Below are 23,872 nucleotides of genomic sequence, written 5' to 3' on the forward strand. Positions count from 1 at the left end.
TTGTGTTTTATTCTAGATAACTATCCATTAACCCATAAACCCATTGACTCCTAAGAATGACTAGCATCTAATTTCTCCTTACCCCCTCCCCCCATGTTCCTCAACTCTTTGACCCCTAAGAGTTACTAGCATCTGATTTCTTCTTACCATATCACCCCTAAATCAAACAGTAAGGTCACCAGAATAAAGGAAATAGTCGCCAAATTCAGAAGCCCTCAATTGTTAAACAAATTCTCCTCAAGACAGTATCGACAATATGCATATTGATGTTAGATGTACATCTATCAGCTAAGAAGTCATGAGTGGATTTTTTTTTTAATGAAAATTTCCAGTGCCTCAAGAAACTGCCATAATAATCCTAAATTTTCTCATTTGATCTGATCGCCCGCCCCTAATTCAGGATATAAATGTAACAACGACGAAGTAGTATTCTGGCGGATTGTACGGAGGTGATGGTGGATGTAGAAATGTTACAGTTTAATAAAGTTCTATTCACCCGACAGTGAATTCACGTGTGGGAGGATATTAGGAAACGTTTGACTTGATTTAAAGCAGATCACCAAAACCCACATTCTCAAGTAACCAATCAAAGGCGTCCTGATAGGCCGCAATCAAGAGATTATAAACTCTAGATATCTGCATCTAAAGTTAGAGTAGCGTAAAATATGCGAAACGTGTTGCATGAATGAACCACGTAGAAAATATTTCAGATATTAAAATTTTCTGTCACACATTCGTTTGTCATTATCCCTGTAATGTTTTGGCGAGATCTCATGAAAATCGGTCAAATCTACATAACCTATAAATTCGCTCAAAGTGTATTTATACCTCTCAAAACCAAATGCGAGATTTCAGTTCCTAAAGGTTTGTAAACAAATAGCGCCAAACCAAGAGATTATCTCTTGAAACAGCGAACCAATGGGAAGACGGGACCTCCTGGCATCAATGACAGTCGGATCGAAATTTTCCCAGGAAAAGTATTGCATAGCAGTCACGTTTTTTTTTTTTATCTCGTTCTGTTGAACATTGAGTAATGGGAAAAATTGGCGAGGGAAAAACCCGCGGCAAAAAAAAAAGTGAGGTTGGAGAAACTGCTGAAAGCAAATCAGCAAATCGAAAGACAGCTTAACTTATACCGTTATCGCTGAGATGAGTTCCTTTGGGTAGGTTCATTCATGATTTCATACGATTCGAGGCCATTGCCTATGTTTGGTATCAAGACCGGTACTTGCTTATTAAAGGAACCTCGTTTTTAACCTTATGTAGGACAAATGTAGATTTGATGGCGCTTTCTTGTTTTCTTTGCAGTCTGGATGCCAGCGTGGAGAGGATTGCCGTGACTGTTTCTTTTCCCTTAACAAAATGGTGCCATTTCTCTCTTCTTTGGACCTTTTTTTTTGTCTTTGCTCGGAGTCTCCTCTTTAATTTTGATTTATGTTTTTTGAGAAAATACTTTCCACTAGTAGAGGACTTCCACGTGTGGCTTTTGATAAGTGCGCGATGTTAACAAAATATGGAAATAACATGAGGTTGCCGCCAATATCCCCGCAGGGGGTTCGCCTCTTTACCAGATTATGACGCCTTCCTTATTTAACAACTTTTATTTGAAAATACGTTTTCGTAAATAAGTCGGACGCTTTTTGAGATTTTTAAATTTTTCTTTTTGTAAACGTTAGGTAAAATGTGTAACTTCAATCTAGTCCAATAAAAGAAAAAAAAATTGTTTCGGCTTTTGAAAGTGGGAAGTAACTTTAAAGAAACTTGCAGCCGAAGATAGCCTTGATATTCGAAAAGCCAAAGGCATTTTAATTGTTTCTGCCCTAAGTTGATGACCTTATGAGAATAATCTTATTTCTATTTAAAAGAGTCCAAAAAACTGCGAATACAAGTGGAATGTTGGGAAAACGACTCTGACCTTGGCGTGCTTCCCATTGGGAAATTTGGATTTAAATTTGGAATTCCAGATTTGGGATTTTTCACTAGAACATGAAAAGGACCAACGGATTTCGATGCTGAAAATCCGTCCTTAACAATGGATTTGTATTTCAAATCTAGAGCTAATGAACGAAAGCTAATGTCTTTGCCGTTTTACAGCTCCCGGTGAATCTTACTGAGACCTCTCCTACAACAGCTGTAGTTTTGCAAATCCCTCTTTAGATTTCCCAAAAGTAGTGAAACATAGAAATCCATGCGATCTGGAGTTGGATTTCAGATCCATCTTGAGGACGGTTTTCTCAACGTCGTATTCCGTTTTTGGATTTCATGTTTTACAGTAAAATCCAAAATCTGGATTTGAAAGTCAAAATGCAGATTTTGCAATCAAAAGCGAAGATTTCTTTGAAGACACTTTCTTATTCCTGATTGGCCGTAATTACCTCTTGACCCAGTTTCCTTGGAACCACATTCAAAATGGTGGACGGAATTTTATTCTGGTCGTGAAAGAACTGATGTCGCGCTGTTTAGTCTGGACTTTTCGTTTGGACAGCTGTGTTACATTTGGTAACCTGTTCTAGAGAAAAAGTATTCTCTTTATTTTGTACATCGAATGTGTGAAATAGCTACCACCCGCCTCGATGAAATTCTCGTTTGTACTTCGACAGGTGAGAGTTCTTGAAAAGATTTTCAACCGATTCAATGTCTATGAAATGTGCCTTATTAGGAGAATTACGTACTCTCTAACATATGTTGAAAGAACTGATCACCAAGCAATGGGTTGGTGGACAAAACAATGACCTCAAGTCCACGGACAGAACCTTGTTGGACTACTCAAAAATGGACCATCACTTTGATTATTTGGTTTTCTTTTTCGTCAGTCACAACGTACAAACACCGAGAAATCTGTGCGATTATTTTAAACATTCAAAATCCTTCCTTTGAAATATAGCGCAAAGTCATTTTACTACCCTCAATGTCGGTCATGAAATGAGGCGTGAAATGGATAAAATTTAATTGTTTCCTTCTTCAGTATAGTAGATTGACGAACGAGAAACAAAATGCATCAAGGAATTCATTAATTGAAAATGTTTCAATCGTACAGCATTTAATTTAACTTTTGTGTTCTCTTTCTCTTGTTGTTTGGAAAATGCATTAACATCTTCGTCGCCCACCACATTATTACAAATCTTGCAGCCATTATTCCAAACAAGAAACAAAGCAAGTTTATTCAGCAAAGTTTGAAAAAGCGGGAATGGTGACAGGGTTGCTCAATATCGCCACTCGTGTTACATAGTTGTGTAGGATGGTCATATTGATTCTACAGAATTCAATGTTTTAGTTGCTGGTACAGCACTCTCCTCTGTGATTATGATAAATAACAGGGTACATGCATGTAGTGGCCCCATTTCCAGTCACTTGAGTGACTGTTTTTGTACATCAGGAGATAATTACATGCTGATATTTTTCATGGCAGATTGAAGTAATAGTGCATGCTGCTGACAGAGATGACCAGCAGGGAAAGTTTTGGTGCAAATGACAACATACTGTATTTGTTTAAAGGAGTGGCTTCATGCAGGTAAGAATAAAAATTCTTTAGTGGGAGGAGGAGGAGGGGATAATGTAAACTGCCACATACACATGTTTAACCCTGGCCCCCGGTTATTGGCCCATCTACTTGTGAACAAGAAAATACATAAATCTGATTATTACAAGCCCACTGACCCACTGGATATTAAAGCCCTTCTTCAGCTTTTCTTGTTTAGATGATAATAAAGTTGGAAGCACCACTGCTGTGAATAAGACATTAAATTCTTGATAATTAAGAGAAAAGATGAGCTTCAAGGAGAAAGTCTGAACTTCTTTTTTGTTATGTTCCAATTTTGTTCAGCTTGTCAGCTTTAAATTTAATTCTGATACAAATGTATTGAAATGAATTCAATTTACAAATGCAAAATATTTTTTTTTCATTATTCTCATAATCTACTTCCCTTCTCTTCTTCCTCGTTTAAGTATCTAAGTGGAAATTACACATTATTCATTATAAAATCCATAAAGTAGCGTCACTCAAATTCTGTCGGTCTAAATGCATCACATGACTGAGAGTGCCCCAACTAACACTGGGGAGTACTGGTGATCTTTCTCATGTTCATAAATTTTCAAACTTAACATTTGATTTGAGAAATGACTTGAAGATAATAGGGCATACTGACAATATTACAAGCCCACACTTTTTTCTTGAACTTCACTCTTGAAAAACATTAATTTTTTGTTCCTCTATTCAGATGAATTCTATTCATAAACACCTGTGCACATTTTTGTACCAAATGTCTAGAAAAGCTAGTAAAAATTGGCAGTGCCTATACCCTACAACACATCAAGTTCCCACTATTTTTGACTATTTTAAGACTATTTTAAGATTTGTTTTAAAGGACTGGGACTCGAACTATGATGATCTTTAGACAAGGCAGGTGTGTGTGGTTTAGCCAACAGGAGGATACAAAATATGATTATTTGTATATTCAACTGTCTCCATCTTGATCTTGATAAATATCCGTGCTATCTGAAACAACTGATCAAGCTAAGATCTACTGCTTACTCCCTAAGGGCATAGTTAATGCTAAGGGGCACCAATATTTTATCACTTCCCAAGCCGTCTACAACCACATATGGTGTAAATTCTTTTAGCTATTCATCTGTTAAGCACTGGAACTCCCTCCCTGACCACTTTAGAAAGACTGTAGATTATAGTGAATTTAAGCACAAACTGTTAGTGCACGGTTTCTGTTAATATTACATTAATATTACATTATATTATTATATTAATGGTTATCATATTATTATATTATTATATTATGAATTATATTTTTATCATTCTAGCCTTGTTCTTGCTGTAACTTTTAAAATTAGTACTTAGGAGCGGAGATACTAGCTTGTAAGCTACACTGAGATCCGAGGATAAATAAAGCTTATGTATGTATGTATGTATGTATGTATGTATGTCTGTATGTATGTATGGAAGGATGTATCAGATTTCAGAGTGCATATGCAAATTTGGCCGCTTCTGAGGAGATCTCATGTTACATGGAATTTTTCGATGAGAAGCAAGAAGAAAGCGAGCTAGAAATATTTCAGGACAAAAGCTTTATTTAAAGCAGTTCTTGATTTGCTGTTATAGGCGAAAACACGCAAATTTCTTATATGTACTAAGGGCACGCAGTGGAATTCATCGTGGTTATATTGTTGTTTACTTGATTTTACGGCCAGAAAATTTGAAAATTCTAAAGATACGATGGTATGACACAAAATCATATTGTTGCACACTCATAATATTTACCGGGCCATGGAATCGTCAAATTAGCTAGTCCTCGCTTGAAGTTCTTAAGTTTGATTTCAATAATGTCATAAATAACTAAGTAGCAAATTAAAGATATTGATGTTCACGATATAGTAAATTTCACATTCTTGTTGTCTTAATAAATACTTGTACAAGTATTTAACTTGTCTTTTTTTGTCGTGAAAAACTTTTTTTCTGATAAATTAGGTTAAAAACAAGGGTGCGCATCATACATAGGCGCGCATTATACAGGGGTAAATACGGTAAAAGCATATCTGTCGTGAGCTCACCTACAGAGCTCCAAAAAGTTTTGTAAAATTTGGCAGGTTGCCGTCATTACCAGGAGTCTTTCCATTTCCAAAAGTATCTAATGTTTTGGCACATTCTTCAATTATAGTTATTTGTCCTTTATAACCTAGTTTTTCTTCCTATGACAATTCTGGAATGTTGACGTGACCACATATCATGGAACAAATATGAATATTTTTTCTCTTTTTCAGTATGTTTGTCACCACCTGGAAAATATATCTGATATTGATTGTAACAGGAAATTTTTTACAAGAGTAAGAACGTGGTGTAAGCCAAAAAGCTACTCTTTTAGCAATGAAGAACAAGCAGATACCATGTTTCCGTGCATCTGTTCTGTAGTAGGTCACAGGTAACGTCAAAATGTGATAAGAACAAAGTCTTTCCACATTTGAATGTCTTCTGTGATCTATAACTGCAACTTGAAATCTATTTAATTTATATTGTTATAAAGCAAATAATGTAAATGGTGACGTCATCTATGCGTCTCTCCTCTAATAGATCATAAGTAAGAACCAATAAGACTGCACGTGTTATTCAGCTTATCATATAAAATGCATGTATTTTCTTTGCCTTGCAATGTGTTTACTTTCGGTTTGGATCACGATGATTCTAATGCTTGGCACTTATGTTGTTGACATGATTTACAGTAGTCAACTTAAACCCACATTTCGTTGCAAGTGGTGAATGATGGAGGCTATCCAAACTCCCGTTAAAGAAAATGAGGTTAATAAACAAAATATCATCCATGAATTATAAGAAAGGTGAATCATTGATTGTGGAAAATACACCAACACGCAGTTAATTTTTTTTTTAATACTAGGATTGTGGCAGACTTGAGACTTGGTGTTTACTACCAGAAATGCCACGACCCCGAGTGTAGAGGGATTGACTATCGTTCCCCTGGTATGGTCTGGCTGCCGAAAACACAACATTTTTTAGGATTTGTCGGGCAGCAGACTTAAAATGCAGAAGAACGATTCAGGGAGAGTTCTCGCACAGGTTCCAGTTGAAATGCAAAGTATGGCAGGGTTTTTTCCAGGAACTGGAGAAGTAACCTTCAGTTCTATCTACCTACCGCCTAATTCAGATCTTTACCAGCACTATTCTAGCTTTTCACAATCCTTCAACAAGATAGTCAAGATAGTCAAGAGATGCTCACTCTTAAAATTATAAGAAAGGTATGGATTTTTGCGAAAAATTTTCCAGGCTTTGCAAAAGTAAGAAAATAAAGCTGAAGCCTTAAAAAATAAACGGGGAGAAGTCTGGAGTATATTCCTAACGGCAAGAAGTGCTTAACTAAATTTCAGACTCATCTATTAATTACCCAAACATTGGGAAAGCTTTATCGGTTGCGCTATTTGTGGAAGCATTGAGGGGATAAAAGACTTTTTGCCATATAAACTAGTCATAGCCTACTGTCGTATGTTCAAAAAAAGCAATTTGCAAACCCTGTATCGTTTGGTTACTTTCAGAAAAGCTACAAGAAATCTATCCGTTGTCAAGTTGTGAGGTAATTGAATAATCACTCTCCTGTGTAAATGATTTGAATACGATTCATGGAGTGTAGTTTATTAATCTCACCATGAGCTCTTTTGTTACTTCATTTAAAAATCTTTCAAAACCGTGTATTTTCATTTTTCAGTTTGACGAGTTTTCAACTAATGATTTTGATGATCCAGAGCTTTGTAAGTTGTTATCTGAATGCGAGCAGAAACTAAATGATTCTAGGAATGATGAAATGGAAGAGATGCTTAATACAAACGAGAACAACTTGAACGAAGATGGTGTCCCAAGAAATAAACAAGATGTAACGCAATTTGACAATAGTGGTTGTGTTACGCAACCTAAAGTTGGTGATTGTGACTTCGGTAATGACTTGGACGATGCATTAATGCTTGAGCTTCAGATTCCACACCACAGTTGTGGTAGCAAGGGTGCAGTTTCACATACAAGAAGCCTTAGGGATCACAACAAGCATTCGTGACAATCTTGTCAGGATAATGAGAATTACAACAAACATATGAAACATATGAGTGAACTGCGGTTATGAGACGTATATAAGAACGATCCTTCGTAAAGCACTATTTGAGCAATAGTGGAAACCTGAAAAAAATTTCAGGCCTGTACGGGACTCGAACCACTGACCTCTGCGATACTAGTGCAGCGCTCTACTAATTGAGCTAACAAGCCAACTGGGAGCAGGCCATCAAATTAATTCGATATAAACCCGTATAAACCCGCGAAGGATCGTTCTTATATACATAATGAGAATTATACAAACCAAATATGGAAGTTATCAGACGAGGGAAGCAACTAAACCAAATTAAATAAAACGGCTGGAATGGACCTCTCACCAAATTATGCGATTTGTTAGGATGAAAAAGAAGCCAGGATGAGCGGAAAATATATGTGTGGTGGGGTATTACTTGAGAATTATTGCGTTGATAATGGAAGGGAAAAATTTTTATCAAAAGAGGAAGTTTCTGAGTGGTTAGATGAAGAATCTCTTGGTGATTTAGAGTTGTCCACACTAGTTATTTTATGTGATAACTCTTTTTCAGTACCAGGAAAAGCTTCAAAGATAGTGTAAGTTATTTGTTAAGTTCAATCCGATGTTGTCCTGTAGAGCCCTGATTTCAAAGTCGGTTTCGAGAAGTAATTTGGATATATCAACAAAGTTGAAATGGTAAATTGGCCACCGTAACGATTACAAAAGCTGACGTTTCGAGCGTTAGCCCTTCGTCGGAGCGAAAAGAGGAATTGTGGGTTGTGTGTGCTTTTAAAGGCAGAAAATGGAGCTACGTTATTGGTGGGAACATGGCAACGAGAAAAACAAGAATAAGTTTCGAAAAGTGTTTTGTAACTACATAAATCAGTGATAAGCGATGTAGCGCTGAGATATATCAGTTCTCAAATATGTGATAAGCTGGTTTTAACGGAAAAGAATGCTCTGAAAAAGATAGGCTTTCAAAAGAAGCTGTACTGGAACCTAAATAAAAAAACTTTAGAGATGAAGTTTAAAAATCACTCGCCTTCGTATCTTCTCAACGTCCCCAGTTATTTGATTGTGTTTTGGAGCCCGGAAAAACGCTTTTCATTGCTCTTATGACATAACTAGTTGTCACCGATCATATGAGGGCCCTATAATAAAGCATCCGCTTGGAAACTGAAATGACCAATCAGAAGATGCGTACTGTGTTCATTTATGTTAGAAAGCCTCATATAAAAAAGATGGCCGGTTTAAGGTGTTCAGTTAGTAAAAGAAAACGTGCTATTCAACTGTGCGACAGTAGCAGGGGAGTATAAAAATGAGGGAGGATTGGGTTGGTGTCACTGATCTTACCCTTTATCCCCCTCCCCCTCATCCCCCCCCCCCCCCCGGCGAATAAAAAAGGAAAAATGACTATGATATCCGTCAGTTGGGTCGGGCATCAGTACATATTTTGGCTCACAAGAGGCGATGTTGAAGCTTTGAATTGATGGAGGCATAACATCTGTTGTCCAAGTGTGATTTCAAAGACTTTTAAGTGTAAATTAGTTATGTCATTGAAGTGGAGAGTAAATTGGTCCCAAATCATACATGTGATTTCAAAATCTTTGTTGAATATGTTTGGACGTAAGGCAAGAAACTGGGTCTAGTTCATAAACTCAGTTAACTTCTTGAGTATAATTTAAAATAAAAGACGTAACATCTATCTCAATGGCGACAGCATACCTCAAAATGATCAATTCAATTTTCCAAGTTTGCTGGTTTTTCTGTATTGTCTCTATTGATATATGTTTTCTAAATTACTGTAAAACCCGTTAAGAAGCCTACTTTGGATAAAATGTTATTTTTTTTTTTTCGTTGTCAAACAGTAATAAGCTGGTGACTCACGCCATGTAAAACTGAAAAACCTGTTATATCTATAGAAAAGCAAAACTAGCCGAAGGCACAATTCCTGACGTTATAGAACATATGTTTGAGGATGTCGTCCATTGTGACTTGAAATGAATGGAAAACTCCCTCATTAGAATGTCTTTTTAAGATAATGATCTGGAAAAGCCGTATGCAGCCTGCTTTTTTGCGTATGACTTCATTGCTGTTTTAAGGCACTCGATCTGAATCGAAGCGAGGGAGCAGCGAAAATATATTTCAGGTATTTATTCCTTTTTGATATTTAAAATGTACAAAGAAAGATAAGACTAAATGACAGTAAATTATGACATCCAAAGAACCAAGTGAAGGATGATATTTCAATTGCACAGGGGAAAGAAGACATTTTTTGCGTCAATGGAATTTAAACATGGCAATTATTTATTCAGACTACCTCTCCATTTTTTTCGTTTAAAGGGCTGATAGAGAAATCGTAGTTACTCAGGCCTGTCCTCAAAAACTTCGCCCAATCCTCAGAAAAGAAATCGAAGTTCAGAAATTTTAAAACTGATTAACGCTGTTTCCCATACTACGTTTTTAGTAGTTATTTAGAATTTGTTCGCAGGGATAATAACAACAATATGTCCACATTTTTTATACAGTGAATTGTTTACCGCGACACGTTCTTTCTGGCGCTCGAATAAAGCAGAAATACCGTAGAAGAATAAGACAACTTTGAACATTACATCACTGGAGAAAATGTAATCGCAAGATAGGGGAGAAATTACTTTTTTCAAGAATTTCTTTACCAACCTTCTTTTCCAGTTTAGGGACAATTTCATAATATTGTGACAACATAAATCGTTTCTATTCAGTAGTCAAATGTGCTAAAATACGGCTCAGAGAAGTCCCCGTTAAAGCTTCAGTTCTGTACAGCAGCGTCTTCAAAAATTTATATAATACATGACGATTATGATATGGCTTCATTTTATCCTTTTTAACTTCTTTGTGAGGAAGACAGACGCGGAATCAGAGATCTGTCGTGTATTACAAGATTCCACAAATATAGAGTGCGCTTCACCTGGATAAAAATGCATTACCCATTACTTTCCTTTCTTATCCAAATGCTCTTCGTGAGTACAAATAACACGCGAGACAAGTACAAATATCACGCGATATTTGTACTCCAGAAATACCCAAGAAATTCGCTCGCACTGAAATGACAATTTGGCGTGTTGGATAGTAAATCTCTTATCAAACGTTTGTTGTGTAGTATCGCCGGAGTGTTTTTACTCGTTGTTTGTATTCTGACTCGCCCTACAGGCTCGTTAAAATACGGCACAACTCGTTAAAATACTCAGCAATACCACACAACAAAACGTCTAATAAGATGTATTTATTATCCAACTACACCTAGACGAGTACAAATAACGCCATAGACGAGTACAAATATCACGCGGTATTTGTACTCGTCTATTGCAGAGTACCGGTTAACCAGGTTTCCTCTCATCGCGCAAGCGAAGAATTGGATTGTAGTTACGAAATAAGAAACAAATGGCGGACAATTTGAATCATATTTCCGACGACGAAGAGTCAGAATGGCTGGCAAATATAGATCCAAGTTCATTAGATGAATCGAACGAAAAAAAACAGCTTGACGACCAGAAAATTTCTTCATTTAATGAAGAAAAGAGAAACAGCAACACAACAACGCGCCAATTCCGTTCCGCTTCGCATACTTCTGTCACGCACTCCCCGTAAATAAATATCCGCGAAATTCTCCCGCGCTGAAACAAAAGTTCGGCTTGTTGGATAACAAATAACCTATTAGACGTTTTGTTGTGTAGTATCGCTGAGTATTTTTACTCGTTATTTGTATTTTGACTCGCCCTACGGGCTCGTCAAGATACGGTACAACTCGTAAAAATACTCAGCGATACCACACAACAAAACGTCTAATAAGATATATTTATTATCCAAATGTGCTTCATATAGTAATAATGCGCGAGACGAGTACAAAGATCACGCGATATTTGTACTCCAGAAATATCCGCGAAATTCGCCCGCACTGAAATAATAATTTGGCGTGTTGGATAATAAATCTCTCGCCCTAAGGGCTCGTCAAAATACGGCACAATTCGTAAACACAATCAGCAATACCACACAACAAAACTTCTGATAAGATATATTTATTTGAGTATATTCTGAAACTCTACTCGATCTTCAAACTTCCCCTCAGGCCATCCGCAGAAAACAGGAAGATGTTGTCCAAAAGGACCTTCTGGGATTTCATTATTGCTTTTCTGTAAGCACTGTTCTCTTTATCTAATGGAGTATCAAGTTAAGAGACTAAATGTGTTATTTAAACCTATTCAATAGGATTGGAATTAGTTAATTTTAGACACTCGGTTTTTGTTCTCATGAAAATAGCCCGCATGTTAATTCCTTAAATATCCAGGCGTGCATTAAATAACTCGCGAAAAAGTAAATGATATGCGCACGGAAGACACACTGTGGATAACCCCGGCTGGAGAGCATTAAGAAAATAGAGTTACTGCTCCTTGGGAAATTACGAGAAAACACAGCACTCAAGTTGATTTCTGCTTCTCTCTCGAGTCTGAGTGGTTTTATTCGCAGCAGATCACGACCATGTTTGTGTCGTAATTTATGCGGCGCCTGAAGTCAACAAAACAAATGCATTAGTGGTTTTACTGTTTCAATTTTTGCCTACATTATACTGAAAAACGATCATTTCCAAAATTGTACAAAAAAGAAAAAGGGCCCCATTCACTGCGCTCAGAATCTTTAACTTTTCACTTTTGTTGTTTGGCATCAAACGCGCGCTCGCGTAGTCATGTCATTTACATTTTATACGAGAACAGTCTGCCCAAAAGGCGCTTAATTAAAAATTCCACTCATCAAATTTTGATAGCAACCTGAAACAACAAAAGAAAAAGACTGTGTATCTTACGAATTGAATTATCTTAATAAAAATAGACAAGAGCTTCGGATGCAGGCTTCGATGTCTTCTCGCTTTTAATTTAATTTTTTTTTTTTTTTTTTTGCACTCAGAAAGAATCTACAATATGTTTTGGGTGCTTAATTTCAAAATCAGGTGGTTAAAGACATCTAGATTTATCTGAATATTTACCAGTTAGGTTTCAGTGAGTAATCCGTCTGAGTTTACGTTGGCCAATTTCTCAATCGTTTAATGTAATGGTCTCCGAATGGCTGGTGATCATTTCTTTTATTCTCGTGACCTCCATGTTTGATTCAGGGGGGTGACAGTGTAGGGGGGAAAATTAGGGTTCATCAAAACGTCATATTGAGCGTTCCCTGAAACGACTTTGAAAAGAGCTTCTAGTCGAGATGCTATCTTTTCATAGCTTTGGCGACATTGACATATTTCACGATCTCAGTTAGGAACCTTACTGACTGTCCTATCTTTTTCTCTTGATTTCATAAGCAGCTGGGCTAATGGCGGAAGTATGCCTTCACAGAGTTGTGCCACAGTTTCACTTAAGCCAACTTTTGCAAGCTCCAAAAGGGCATTATGTGGAGCTGAATTTCACCTTAAAGATTTCTGGTAGAAAGCCCTGCAGTGATGATATGTACCCTTGGGTTTTGTGATGGATACAACGTGTCGGCCAATCTCCTTGGCAGATTTTGTGGAAGAAAAATTTCTGGTATCGTGCGATCTAGTGGACATCAAAGTAATCCTAAGAAATTCTTTACAACTTTAAGTTTTCATATTCACAACATTCTTGTAGTTTTCAGAGTGACTTTTACTCATAAAAAGACCAGTCCTTGCTTATCCTGTGTGTCAAACTGACATGCTCTTTTTAATGTGTAAAGAACCTTAGAGACTACCCTTATCATGAAACTATCTCTAAAGCTATCCCTCCCACTGCCAATGTTCTAACAATTTCTTGCAATCAAAATACAACAGTACTGCAGTTTACATCGCTAACTATGTATTCATTAATCAATTTTCAGCTCCCATTGACTACTGGCCATAACTTCCAGTTCCTGACTAGATCCTCAGAAATTGGTCCACTTCAAGTTCCAACAGTCCACTCCAGTCCACCCCACTGCTTCCCAGCTAACACAACAAGTCAAGGCTGACTCCTTCCAGATTGATTCTGAAGAAGAAAATACTGAAGATGTGGGGAATTGGACTGTTTGGGAAGATGAGACCACAAATCGAGTTTCTCTTCACTTCTTTCCAATGTCTGCTACATCTTGTTACATGCATTTACTCTGATGATCATCTGGGAATGAGTCAGTAAGAAGACACTGATGGAAGACAAACACAACAGGTCAGAGAATTCCTTGTGGGTTGGACGAGAGGGACTATAATATAAAGCACTGGTTGAACCTCATTTTAAATTTCAGACAGAAGTCTGGGGACTTCTCATTCGGCTTAATTTAATGTAGTTAGCTAAGTTAGTTGGGTCCCCTGGGGTTGGCTGGGCCTCCCTTTTTTCTTCCCTTAATTTTAATAGGGTTCCTTTTCAGGTACTTTCGGCTTAGGTTAGGTTTCGGCTTAAGATTCTTTTATAGACAATTTCGGCCTTGATTCTACATCATGACTGCATCAACTGTGCACATGTCCTCCAAGACTACAATGGCTCTTCAACCATGGACATCAACATCCCCCCTTCCGCGCTGGAGCTTCCTGCTTAGTAGCGCCTCAAATACCAATTTTATAATGTTTCACCCGATAGCAGCAATTCCATAGACTGCAATCTAGTGAAGCATTTTCAACCAAATTATATTGTAAAAATTATTGCGGCAACCCATTTTGGCCAAAGGTTCAACCAGACATCGATTTAGTTACTATATATTTAACTGGATAAATTAGGCCATTCAACTGGGAAGTGTGCTCATTTGCCACTTCTATCATGTTTACTGGTTTAACTCCAGTTGAAGCCGCTTGTCAAGGCTTCATTTAGTGGGAAATAGGGAACTGCACACACCAGCTTAGGTCACACAGAATATAAACTAGGCTAAGTGTATGCTGTATTTTGACAGCATAATAGCTGTCAGTCCAAATTGCGGGCCAATTAATGTCGAAAATACAACACATCAACCAACATCATGGAGCAGAAAAGGAGTCACACTGGAGAGGAGACAACAAAATATAGTTTTAAGAAATGGCCCAGTATTAATATTTGCTTTTCACTCACACATTAAGCCAATTGTTTGACGAGTCAGCTTACAGGCTGTCACCAAATTTGGCAAAATCAACTTCTCACTCAACCTTCCAGCCTCATGTGCACAGCAACCAACCCACAGAAAGGTAAGGCAAGGTCTGCCAGATGTCACCAGGTGAGTGGGTTTTATTTTATTCCGAGTTCGGCTTTCAGCTTCAAATTCACTTCGGCTATCACTCCGGCCTTCGATTTCAACACCTATTGGCATCCAATTTACCGTATATAGGCTTGGTAACGACCTTGAATCGTTAGCTAGCTACCATCTGGGACACCATTAATGTTCTAATCGGGATGTCAACATTTACTGACACAAGAACACTTGAGGTTTCCACAGATGCTAAATTTTTCATATAGGAAAGCGCATCCTACCCTAGACGATTAACTAATAAAACGATTCATGTAACATTTTAAAAAATAAAAAAATCGCAAAACTCTGTGTTTTTGTGTCTTACTCTGAAATAAATTGGCTACAAAGTACAATTAACATAACATTGACTAATACCACATTTTTTTCCAGAAAGAAGGTAAGTGCTACTAACATCTTTTATTTCAGGATTTCTGGGCCCATTTGGAGGCAAAATTGCACTCAACTTTTCTCCTAGGGCAGCATGAAGAGGCCCATTTTCGGGGGCAAATGTGCTTCTTGGCAGTTCAATGACCCTCGCTCTGTTTGAGAAACCACTTTAAGTGCACTTTCAGAGACTAGCTCATTTTCGGGAGCTAACATTTCCACTTCCATAAAAGATGATATTACTAACCGTTACTGATTCCAGGAAAGATGATGCTGTAGCTGATCTCATGGACCAGTTAAGATAGATATGAAGAAGAGAACTCTATTCATCTCAAGCTCTTTCTGCAGATGGTAAGTTGGAGTTGACTGTAGCTTTGTGTGTGTACATAACAGCATGCATGCTTTGGTTTTTTCAGGTCGTCTTTTTAGTGAGATCATCAACACAAGGCTATGGAAAATAAGGTAAAATATAACAAAGGCATAAAGATATTTGTAACCATTTTACCTGCTAATAAAAATTCAGAATTCAAACAGTTGAATACCTTTAAGGGGTAAATTATGCAACAAGTTAATTAACAAAGCATTTAAAGGCAGTTTTTCAGAATAAATTGACGGAGTATTGGTCTCATTTTAAAAAATGATTCAAGCTTTTTAGGGGGCATTAAGCCACTAGAGAAAATTCAGTGACTAACTTATCAACAGTTAGCGTTAAAAAAAAACCAAATTATCCAACTAGTCAATCACGTGCAAAAAGTTCAAGTACACTTGGCATGCTGTAGAAGGAAATCTCTTATTAAACCTTTGCATAGTTTTAATCTTACTAGGCCCTTTGCAACTAGAGAGAAAATGGTTAACTTGAAATACAACAATACAGCTGCTTACTACCCAGAATAAACCAGCCTACAGCCCTTAAAACACCATGTCTCTTCTCTGGATCAACTGCAACTATACGAAGTCCATCAAGCACCACCTAGTCCTTCACTTCAACCCCTGTGGAAGGCAACAAAATTAAGCCCAAGAGGCAAGAACTAGTATAATAAGTCCTTCCATCTCCCCTTTAGAAGACCAACAAGACTTAAGACTAGGAGGGGAACTGGAACCTTTATCCCTCCTTACAGCTTCTATGGAAGACAAAAACACTTAAAGCTACAAGGCAAGAACTGCAAATGTTAGACATCTACTTTAGCTCCAATGCAGAATAACAAGACTTGGACGCTAGACATGGAATCTTGAGTATTTCGTTTGAGCTCCTTCCGAAGACATCAACAGTTAAAGCTTCCAGACAAGAAATGGAATATTTTAGTCCTCTACTTCATTTTCACTGAAGACAACAAGACATCAAGCAAAGCAGCAAGAAATGAAATAGTTAGTCCTTCAATTCAGCTCCTAAAAAAGACAACATTACTTTAGCTCCTATAGACCACAGCAACACTTGAAGCTATTAGGCAAGAAATGGAATACTTCAGCTTCTATATAAAAAAAACAAGACTTCAAGCAAAGAGGCAAGAACTGGAATGTTCAGAACTTCACTTTAGATCTTATAGAAGAAGACTCTTGAAGTTGGAAGAAAAGAGTGCCTTGTTTACTCCTTTACTTCACCTCATAAATGGGAAGGAACAGATTTGAGGCTAAGAGGCAAAGCCTGGAATATTTAGTCTTTTACAACAACTCCTTTAGTAGACAGACAAGACTTGAAGATAAGAAGCAAGAACTGGATTATGTATTCCTTAACTTTAGTTCCTTGAGAAGACGAGAAGACAAGACTTGAAGCTAAGAAGCAAAAGCTGGAATGTCCAGTGGTTTCAATTGGCTCCTACAAAAAAGAATGCTGCCAAAGTATTACAAGGAAAATCTATGGACCCTATTGTGTTGTACCTCTACTTGTTATATCCCTACCTGAAACTCTTTCTCTAACAAGGTTGCTAGGGTCTGTAGTTATCTTCCTTAATGGCCGCTATCTTACTGAAATAGACTCTATCCTCTTGTTCTATAAATATTGATTTCATCTCTGTCATTTCTCTCTTTATTACAGCCAACTAAATCTTTGCCAGTATGGAATACTATTCCATTGTTTAAAAGCTTTCTTTTACATTTTCAGATGTGCAGCTCGCTTTCAAGGGGGAAACTGCTGACAGAAATTATTGCAGACTGATAACCCTCTCACTGCCAAGGTTTCGTGGAATAATACTCTTCACTGTCTGCCAGTTTTTATGATGTTAGCTTGGAGAATTTGGTTTTGGATCAACTAATAACTCCCTGGTTGATGTGTTTCTTTATTCCTCATCACCTGTCTGCTTGATATTGTGTTGATAATGTAAGGAAAATTCTGTCCTGGTCACTTATCAGAATTAAAAAGAGATAAATTAGCTTCTAGATTAAGTAGAGTGAGCTGTACAAAACCACCTTACACAATGTACATGTACATCCCCAGCACTTTCTTCAAAGTGCTTACATGTTTTATCGCTATGAGCCAAAGATCTGCAATTCAGATTTGCACACATAGCAATGAAGATCTGCATCAGGTTTTGTAGTGAGTCACCACAAACGCTCCAGCAAAGTTTTCGGCAATCATTCTAAGTGATTGACCTCGTAACGGTTCTTAAACCAGCTACTACATATCCCAACATAATTATTCTCTCTATAAGCGCTAATTACAAAGTACTGACATGTAGTTCCAAGCATAGCTATGCTGATTTTCACCGTACGAATGAGGCCGTCTTTTCCAGGAAACAATCTTTCAACTCTTCCCATCGGCCACTTTCCTCTCGACACCTTGTCTTCAGAAATCAGCATTACATCTTCAATCTTGAGGGGTGGTTGTTCATTCACCCACTTCTTTCTGACGGATAACTGATGCAAGTACTCTCCCTGCCACCGTTGCCAGAAATGGTTAATAAGCTTCTGCTGGTACAGATATCGCTGCCTCGTTGTGCTTTTGTTTGCTGAAAGTTCATCTACGAAGTCCAGTAAGCTAAACAGGGATCTTCCAATAGCAAGATGAGCTGGTGTTATAGGCGTTAGATCTCTTATGTCGTCACTTACTGTGGTGAGCAGTCTCGAGTTAATAACGGCTTCAATCCTGGCAAGGATGGTGGCCAACTCTTGATAGGACAACAGCACTTTGCCCAAGATCTTGCGAAGAGGTTCTTTCACTGAATGCACCAGCCTTTTCCACCAGCCACCATGCCAAGGGGAGCGCTCGACAACGAACTTCCACTTGATTCCCTTGGAGGTCAATTTGGCCTGGAGCTCTTCCTGATCTATCCTGTCCCACAATCCTTTTTTGACAGATGACCCTTGTGTGAACAACTGTTGGATCTCACGGTCAGCGCATTTGAACGTTTTTGCATTGTCAGACCAGATGGTTCTACAGAGCCCTCGTCTACTGATCATACGAAGAAATGCCTGAAAGAACTCTTTAGTGGACAAGTCATCCGTAAGCTCTGGATGGGTCATGCGGGAGGAGGCACAAGTGAAGATGCATATGTAAGCCTTTTCTGGGGAGGCACTCCCTCGTACGAACAATGGCCCTGCAAAGTCTACACCAACGTGAGTGAAGGCTGGAGACAATGACACCCTCTCTGATGGCAGTGGCGCCATTTTCTGTGAACATGGACCAACTCGTTGACGTCGACAAACAAGGCACTCTTCCAGGATTCTTTTAACTTCACGACGTCCCTTGGTGAGCCAGATCTCTTGTCGTAGAACCGAAAGAGTGCCCTCAGGTCTAGCATGAAGTAACTCCTTGTGCACACTTTGTATGATTTTCTCAACTACCGCATGCCTATGTGGTAAGATTATTGGACGTTTGGTACCCTCTGACAAGTCTGAGTGCTGTAATCTACCTCCTACCCACAGCAAGCGATCTCTCTTGTCGTAATAAGGGTCCAATTTTAATATAGCACTGGTGTTTGGTAAAGGAAGGTCCTCCTCCAGCCTTTCATACTCTGCTTGGTACACCTCTTATTGTATCTCCTGGTACCACCTCAACTTGGCATCTTGCAGCTCCTCGGCTGACAGCTCTTTGGAACCTGCACTTATTCCTGACTTAAAAGCTCGAACACCTCGAAGCACAAGTGCTGTTACCCGGATTAGCGTCAGCCACTGCTCATATCGAGATGGATCAATTACTGGTTCCATAGTAATCAACGCGCACGTTCTTGTCACCCTTTGTTTTCTTTCTTTCTCCACAGACTCGGTCAATTCGTTTGGCGACTCTCGTTGTTCAGCCAGGCATTGAGAAGATAACCAGCACGGTCCACTCCACCACAACTTGCTATCAGCTAAGACCTTTACGGGCACTCCACGTGTAAGTAAGTCAGCAGGATTGTCCTCCCCTGAACAATGTTTCCAATTGTGTGGGTCCCATGTGGACTGAATCTCAGCAACGCGGTTTGCTACGAATGTCTTCCACTGGCTACTTGAACTTCTGATCTACTGAAGAGTTACCATGCTGTCAGTCCAGTACACTACCTACTCTACTTTGAGTGTTAACGCTAGGGATTCTACAACAAACTTCAGCAATCTTGCGTTAACACCGGCTGCAAGTAACTCTAATCTCAGTTACGATACAGCCTTTGCGAGAGCCACCCTTGATTTGGACATGACAAGATGTGTTGACGCATGGCCGGTTTCATCCAAGCACTTGATATAGACTGCCGCACCGTATGTCATAGGTGAAGCATCACTGAAGCCATGGAGCTCTATTCTAGAACTTCATCCAATGTTTTCCATGAAATAGCGGGGAATGGTGATACAACTTAACTGTGAAAATTCTGATTTCCACGACCTCCACTGCTTAGCAATATCCTCATCTGACTGGTCCTCCCACTGTAAACCCTTCTACCATAGTTCTTGGAACAACATTTTCGCTCTGATTGTAAATGGTGTGATTAGTCCTATAGGGTCAAAAACCCTCGAAGCAATGGTCAACAGACTTCTCTTTGTTTCCGGGTCACGAACGGCCAGCGTACTTGGTGGCACATTAAAGAGGAAGCAGTCAGTTAGTTTATTCCAACATATTCCCAGTGCCTTGAGCGGTTCCCTTGCATTGAAATTAACAGTATTGGACTCTGCCTGATCTTGCTCTGCAATGTGGCTAAGGACCTTCGAATTACTGGCCCACTTTGTCAGATTAAATCCACCTCGTTCCATCATCGTACTTAAGGACTGCTGTAACTTCACTGTATCTTCAACATTATCAGCACCACTAAGGCGGTCATCCACGTACATGTTCGACAGGACTTCCCTTGATGCATCAGGGAACTCTTCACTGCATTTCTTTGCATGGCTTTGAACTGTGGCAATGGCCAGGAATGGACTACAATTAACACCAAATGCCAACCTTTGCAGCTTGTACACTCCCGGTGGTTTATCACTTTTCCATAACAGCGGCACTTCATAACGCTCACCATCAAACTTCAGTCCCTCGTTGAGCTGTCTAACAGACTCTTCTTCCTCTAAGAACATGGGCGTATTCCTTTTATCTACAATTCCAATAGATTCCAACTCCCGAGAATGCTTAAGAATGTCTGTAACTGGATCAATGCACACGGTAGACAGCATGGATTGAGTGTTCTTGGAAGGAAGACCCTGAATGGGTCCTCCTTCAATCCATCCAAGTGTTGACTCTACCGCTGTGGGAGCATGAGTGGTTTCCCCTTTCTTGCATTTACTACTCATAAATGAAAAGTAAAAGTCTGCCCCTATCAAAGTATCGACGTTAACTGGTCCACGAGGGTACGATTCGGCAAGTATCAAGTTGCGCAGGTGGGGATAATCTTCTAGCCTGAGCTCCACTGGTTCTAGTGGTGTGCAGATCTTGTCAATGGTGAGGGCCTCCATGCTAACTGGCGTTGAAACGTTTTCTTGAACAGAGGCAAGTGAGACCCTGACTTTCTTCATTCTCTTCGTTTGACTGGTTTCTCCCCCTAACATGGATACACTAAGGACCTCAGAAGGTCCATCAAGGGCAAATGATTCTGCAGCCTTCTTGGTGATATAAGACCTCTGGCTTCCTGAGTCAAACAAAACCCTTACAGGTGCTCTCTGGAAATCGTCTGAAACCAGCATGGCTGTCCCAGTCTGTAATAAGGTTTGTTGCATCTTGGAGTTGTATGAAGCCACGAATCCACTTAACGTTGTATGTCCCTTTTCTTCCATGGCAGGATCCCAGTCACCATGAAGTAAATTGTGATGATGCCGGCCACATCCTTCAACTCTGCACTTGGGTTGGCGGCAGACTGAAGAATAGTGGAAAGTATTTGCAGGCTTTAAACAGTTAAAACACTGCCGGCTCTCCCTTACTAACTGCCAACGTTTGTCAACTGACTTTCGCTCAAGCTCTGGACATATAAAGATCTCATGTCCCTGCTCCTTACACACATGGCAAGCTGCATAACTTCTCCGATTTGTCTCACTTGCTAGTAGAGCGGCTGCTGAAAACACTTTCTCCCGGGTGTTCCTTGCCCCAGCTCCATCCTTGTCTCGTCCCCACTTCCTCAAGCTGTCCCACCATTCTCACCAATCATATTAGCATTCCTTTTTCCGGCCTCCTTGGAAATCATTTGTTTATTCAGGAACTTGAAGAAAAGTTCAAGATCAACACTTTCTTCGTTGGTGTCAGTTAGTTCTAATTCCCATTTCTCGGATAACTCTGGTGGAAGTTTGGTTTCCAATATTGGAAGGAGGATACAAGAATGGGTCATTGGCTTTTTGCCTAGGGCCTCCAGTGCTCTAATCCGATTCTTTAGAGTATCATGGAGATCTCGCAAAAACTCTACTCCTTCGTTTGACCTTGGTAGCTGGACAATTGACTTGACTAGAGATGAAATAATTATTCTTTTCCTACCAAAGCGATGTTTCAGAGCATCAACAGCATGCTGATAATTAGCACTAGTGACTTCAAATCCTTCGATTGTATGATAAGCAATCCCTTCAAGCACTGAACGCAGGTAGGTGAACTTTTGAACAGCTGGCACGTTGTCATTATCATGAATAGCAACCTCAAATTGGTCCCAAAAATTTTGAAATTTTAAAATCATCTCCATCAAACTTGGGTAACTCAAGTTTTGGTAATTTTAAATGTGACTGTTTTTGCTCCGCTGAGCCCGAAGCACTTTGTTCGTCTACCCTGGAAACTGCCTGTATAGATATATACTCTTGAGCTATGTCTAATGCATTATCAATCACTCGTTGATAGTCAATCCACCTTTGAGCTTCTTCAGCTACTTCATCATCAGAAATAAGAGCAATAATTTCCTCTCTTACCTCACTGCAACTCTCCATGTAGCCATTCAACTTTTGAACACGATTTTCTATTCTATGACGTTGTTGCTGGGGCTTTTCTTGTCTCGAGTATTACTTGTATCACAGCATTAATGTCCATCTTGATTATCATTTCTTTCCTTCTTAACAACTGAAAATTATTTAACTGATGATTAGGAGACTGTGACGACAAAAGTTCACCAGATGATGCTGCAGGAACTTTGTCAGCTGGCAAGGCCTGTTTAGAGCCTATATGAGTCGATCCCTTACTTTTGTTTTTTGTTTTGCAAAGATGGAAGATTAGATTCTTGTTGTTTTATAGCAACAATAAGTCGAGCCATGAGAGCTGATTTCTTTCCTTTTGCCGCTAATCCTCTCCTTTGTAACTCGGCTTTGACTTGGGAAAGACATTTCACTCACAATTTCCTCCGCTGACGATGCACAGTTGTCTGCCATATTCAATCCTGTAATCGTTTATCTCGATGTTTACTTTTCTGCTTAGTGTCTTGCTTCCCCAAAGGTTTCTCAGACCCGGCTCCGAAGGACCATGTTTTGTTCAGACTACTAAATAACTTCAACTTTCGACAATGGTTTAAATCACTCCTTTTAATCCAACGAAAAGACTGCTAACTTCAAGCGAAAAGCCCATGTTCCTATATCCCATAATACTAACACAACAAAAATGCCCTTAGTAGGGTGGTCTCATCACAAGTCCAGTCTCACTGGGGGGGGCGTGATATCCTCCCACTGCGGGTCTGGGCCCGAACAACCACCAAATAAAGAAATATAAAAGATTTCAAGGCCTGATTAACAGCTTCACAATAGATCAGCCAATTTAATACAAGACATGCTTTGCTGTAACGACAAAGGACAGACTTAAAATCAACGGAGGTGAGTATCACTTAGAACTTTTGTGGGACTCAAACCCATAACAGTTGCAAAAATAAGAACAAAAACAAAAAAAGTTAAAGATCTTTTGGTCTCAGTGGGATTCAAACCCATTCAAGTAAGTGCTAAAAGCCTTTAGGCAAGACTGTGCACTAGTGCAACTGTAACTATGTCAGAACTAAATTAATGCTGCTGATGAAGACAGTCAACAGCCCTGACACATATCATGAAGGGATCAATCATCACAACATCCCAAAGTCAGCCACAAGGAAACTACACTGGACAAGCAGATTTAAGGTGGGTAGATGACTATAGCATTACAACAACCTCGTATTTGAACAGACAGCCTCTCAGGACAAAGTTCCCTTGTGCATAACAAGGAGTTTTGAAGATCCCAGTCAAGTTTCCATTTGTGTCCCAATAAAAGTATTCCTAAGGAATTCCTTACAACTTTCAGTTTTCATATTCACAACATTCTTGAAGTTTTCAGAGTGACTTTTACTCCTAGAGCATGTCAATTTGTCACACAGAATAAGCAATTCCTTGCTTATCCTGTG

General features: G+C 39.0%; 2 protein-coding genes and 1 long non-coding RNA gene across 3 annotated transcripts; 1 reads left to right on the forward strand and 2 right to left on the reverse strand.

Annotated features, from left to right (window-relative positions):
• Positions 1-9,665: 9,665 nt before the first annotated feature.
• LOC148742979 (uncharacterized) lies at positions 9,666-13,399 on the forward strand. The gene is made up of 3 exons (XR_016001576.1): positions 9,666-9,717; positions 11,674-11,739; positions 12,904-13,399. It is a non-coding gene; the product is annotated as an uncharacterized LOC148742979 (long non-coding RNA).
• Positions 13,400-17,729: 4,330 nt separating this feature from the next.
• On the reverse strand, positions 17,730-18,761 carry LOC148742980 (uncharacterized). Its single transcript, XM_088749313.1, has one exon. It carries the CDS (start codon positions 18,759-18,761, stop codon positions 17,730-17,732), a length of 1,032 nt encoding a protein of 343 aa, XP_088605439.1.
• Positions 18,762-19,124: 363 nt separating this feature from the next.
• On the reverse strand, positions 19,125-22,448 carry LOC148742981 (uncharacterized). The gene is made up of 4 exons (XM_088749318.1): positions 22,293-22,448; positions 21,685-22,165; positions 20,099-21,403; positions 19,125-19,498 (listed from the first exon to the last, which is right to left on the reverse strand). The coding sequence occupies exons 1-4, from the start codon at positions 22,446-22,448 to the stop codon at positions 19,125-19,127; spliced, it is 2,316 nt and encodes a 771-aa protein (XP_088605444.1).
• Between the last annotated feature and the right edge of the window lie 1,424 nt (positions 22,449-23,872).

This window comes from Stylophora pistillata, chromosome 1, assembly GCF_964205215.1.
Source record: "Stylophora pistillata chromosome 1, jaStyPist1.2, whole genome shotgun sequence".
NCBI lineage: Eukaryota > Metazoa > Cnidaria > Anthozoa > Scleractinia > Pocilloporidae > Stylophora > Stylophora pistillata.

Bases quoted from the DNA above. Each gene is read 5' to 3' on its own strand.
- LOC148742980 (XM_088749313.1), bottom strand. From the start codon at position 18,761: ATGGCGCCACTGCCATCAGAGAGGGTGTCATTGTCTCCAGCCTTCACT.
- LOC148742981 (XM_088749318.1), bottom strand. From the start codon at position 22,448: ATGGAGAGTTGCAGTGAGGTAAGAGAGGAAATTATTGCTCTTATTTCT. The intron at 22,166-22,292 runs GTAGACGAACAA...GACCAATTTGAG, and splicing joins CTATACAGGCAGTTTCCAGG to GTTGCTATTCATGATAATGA. The intron at 19,499-20,098 runs GTCTGTTGACCA...AACATTGTTCAG, and splicing joins TGACCCGGAAACAAAGAGAA to GGGAGGACAATCCTGCTGAC.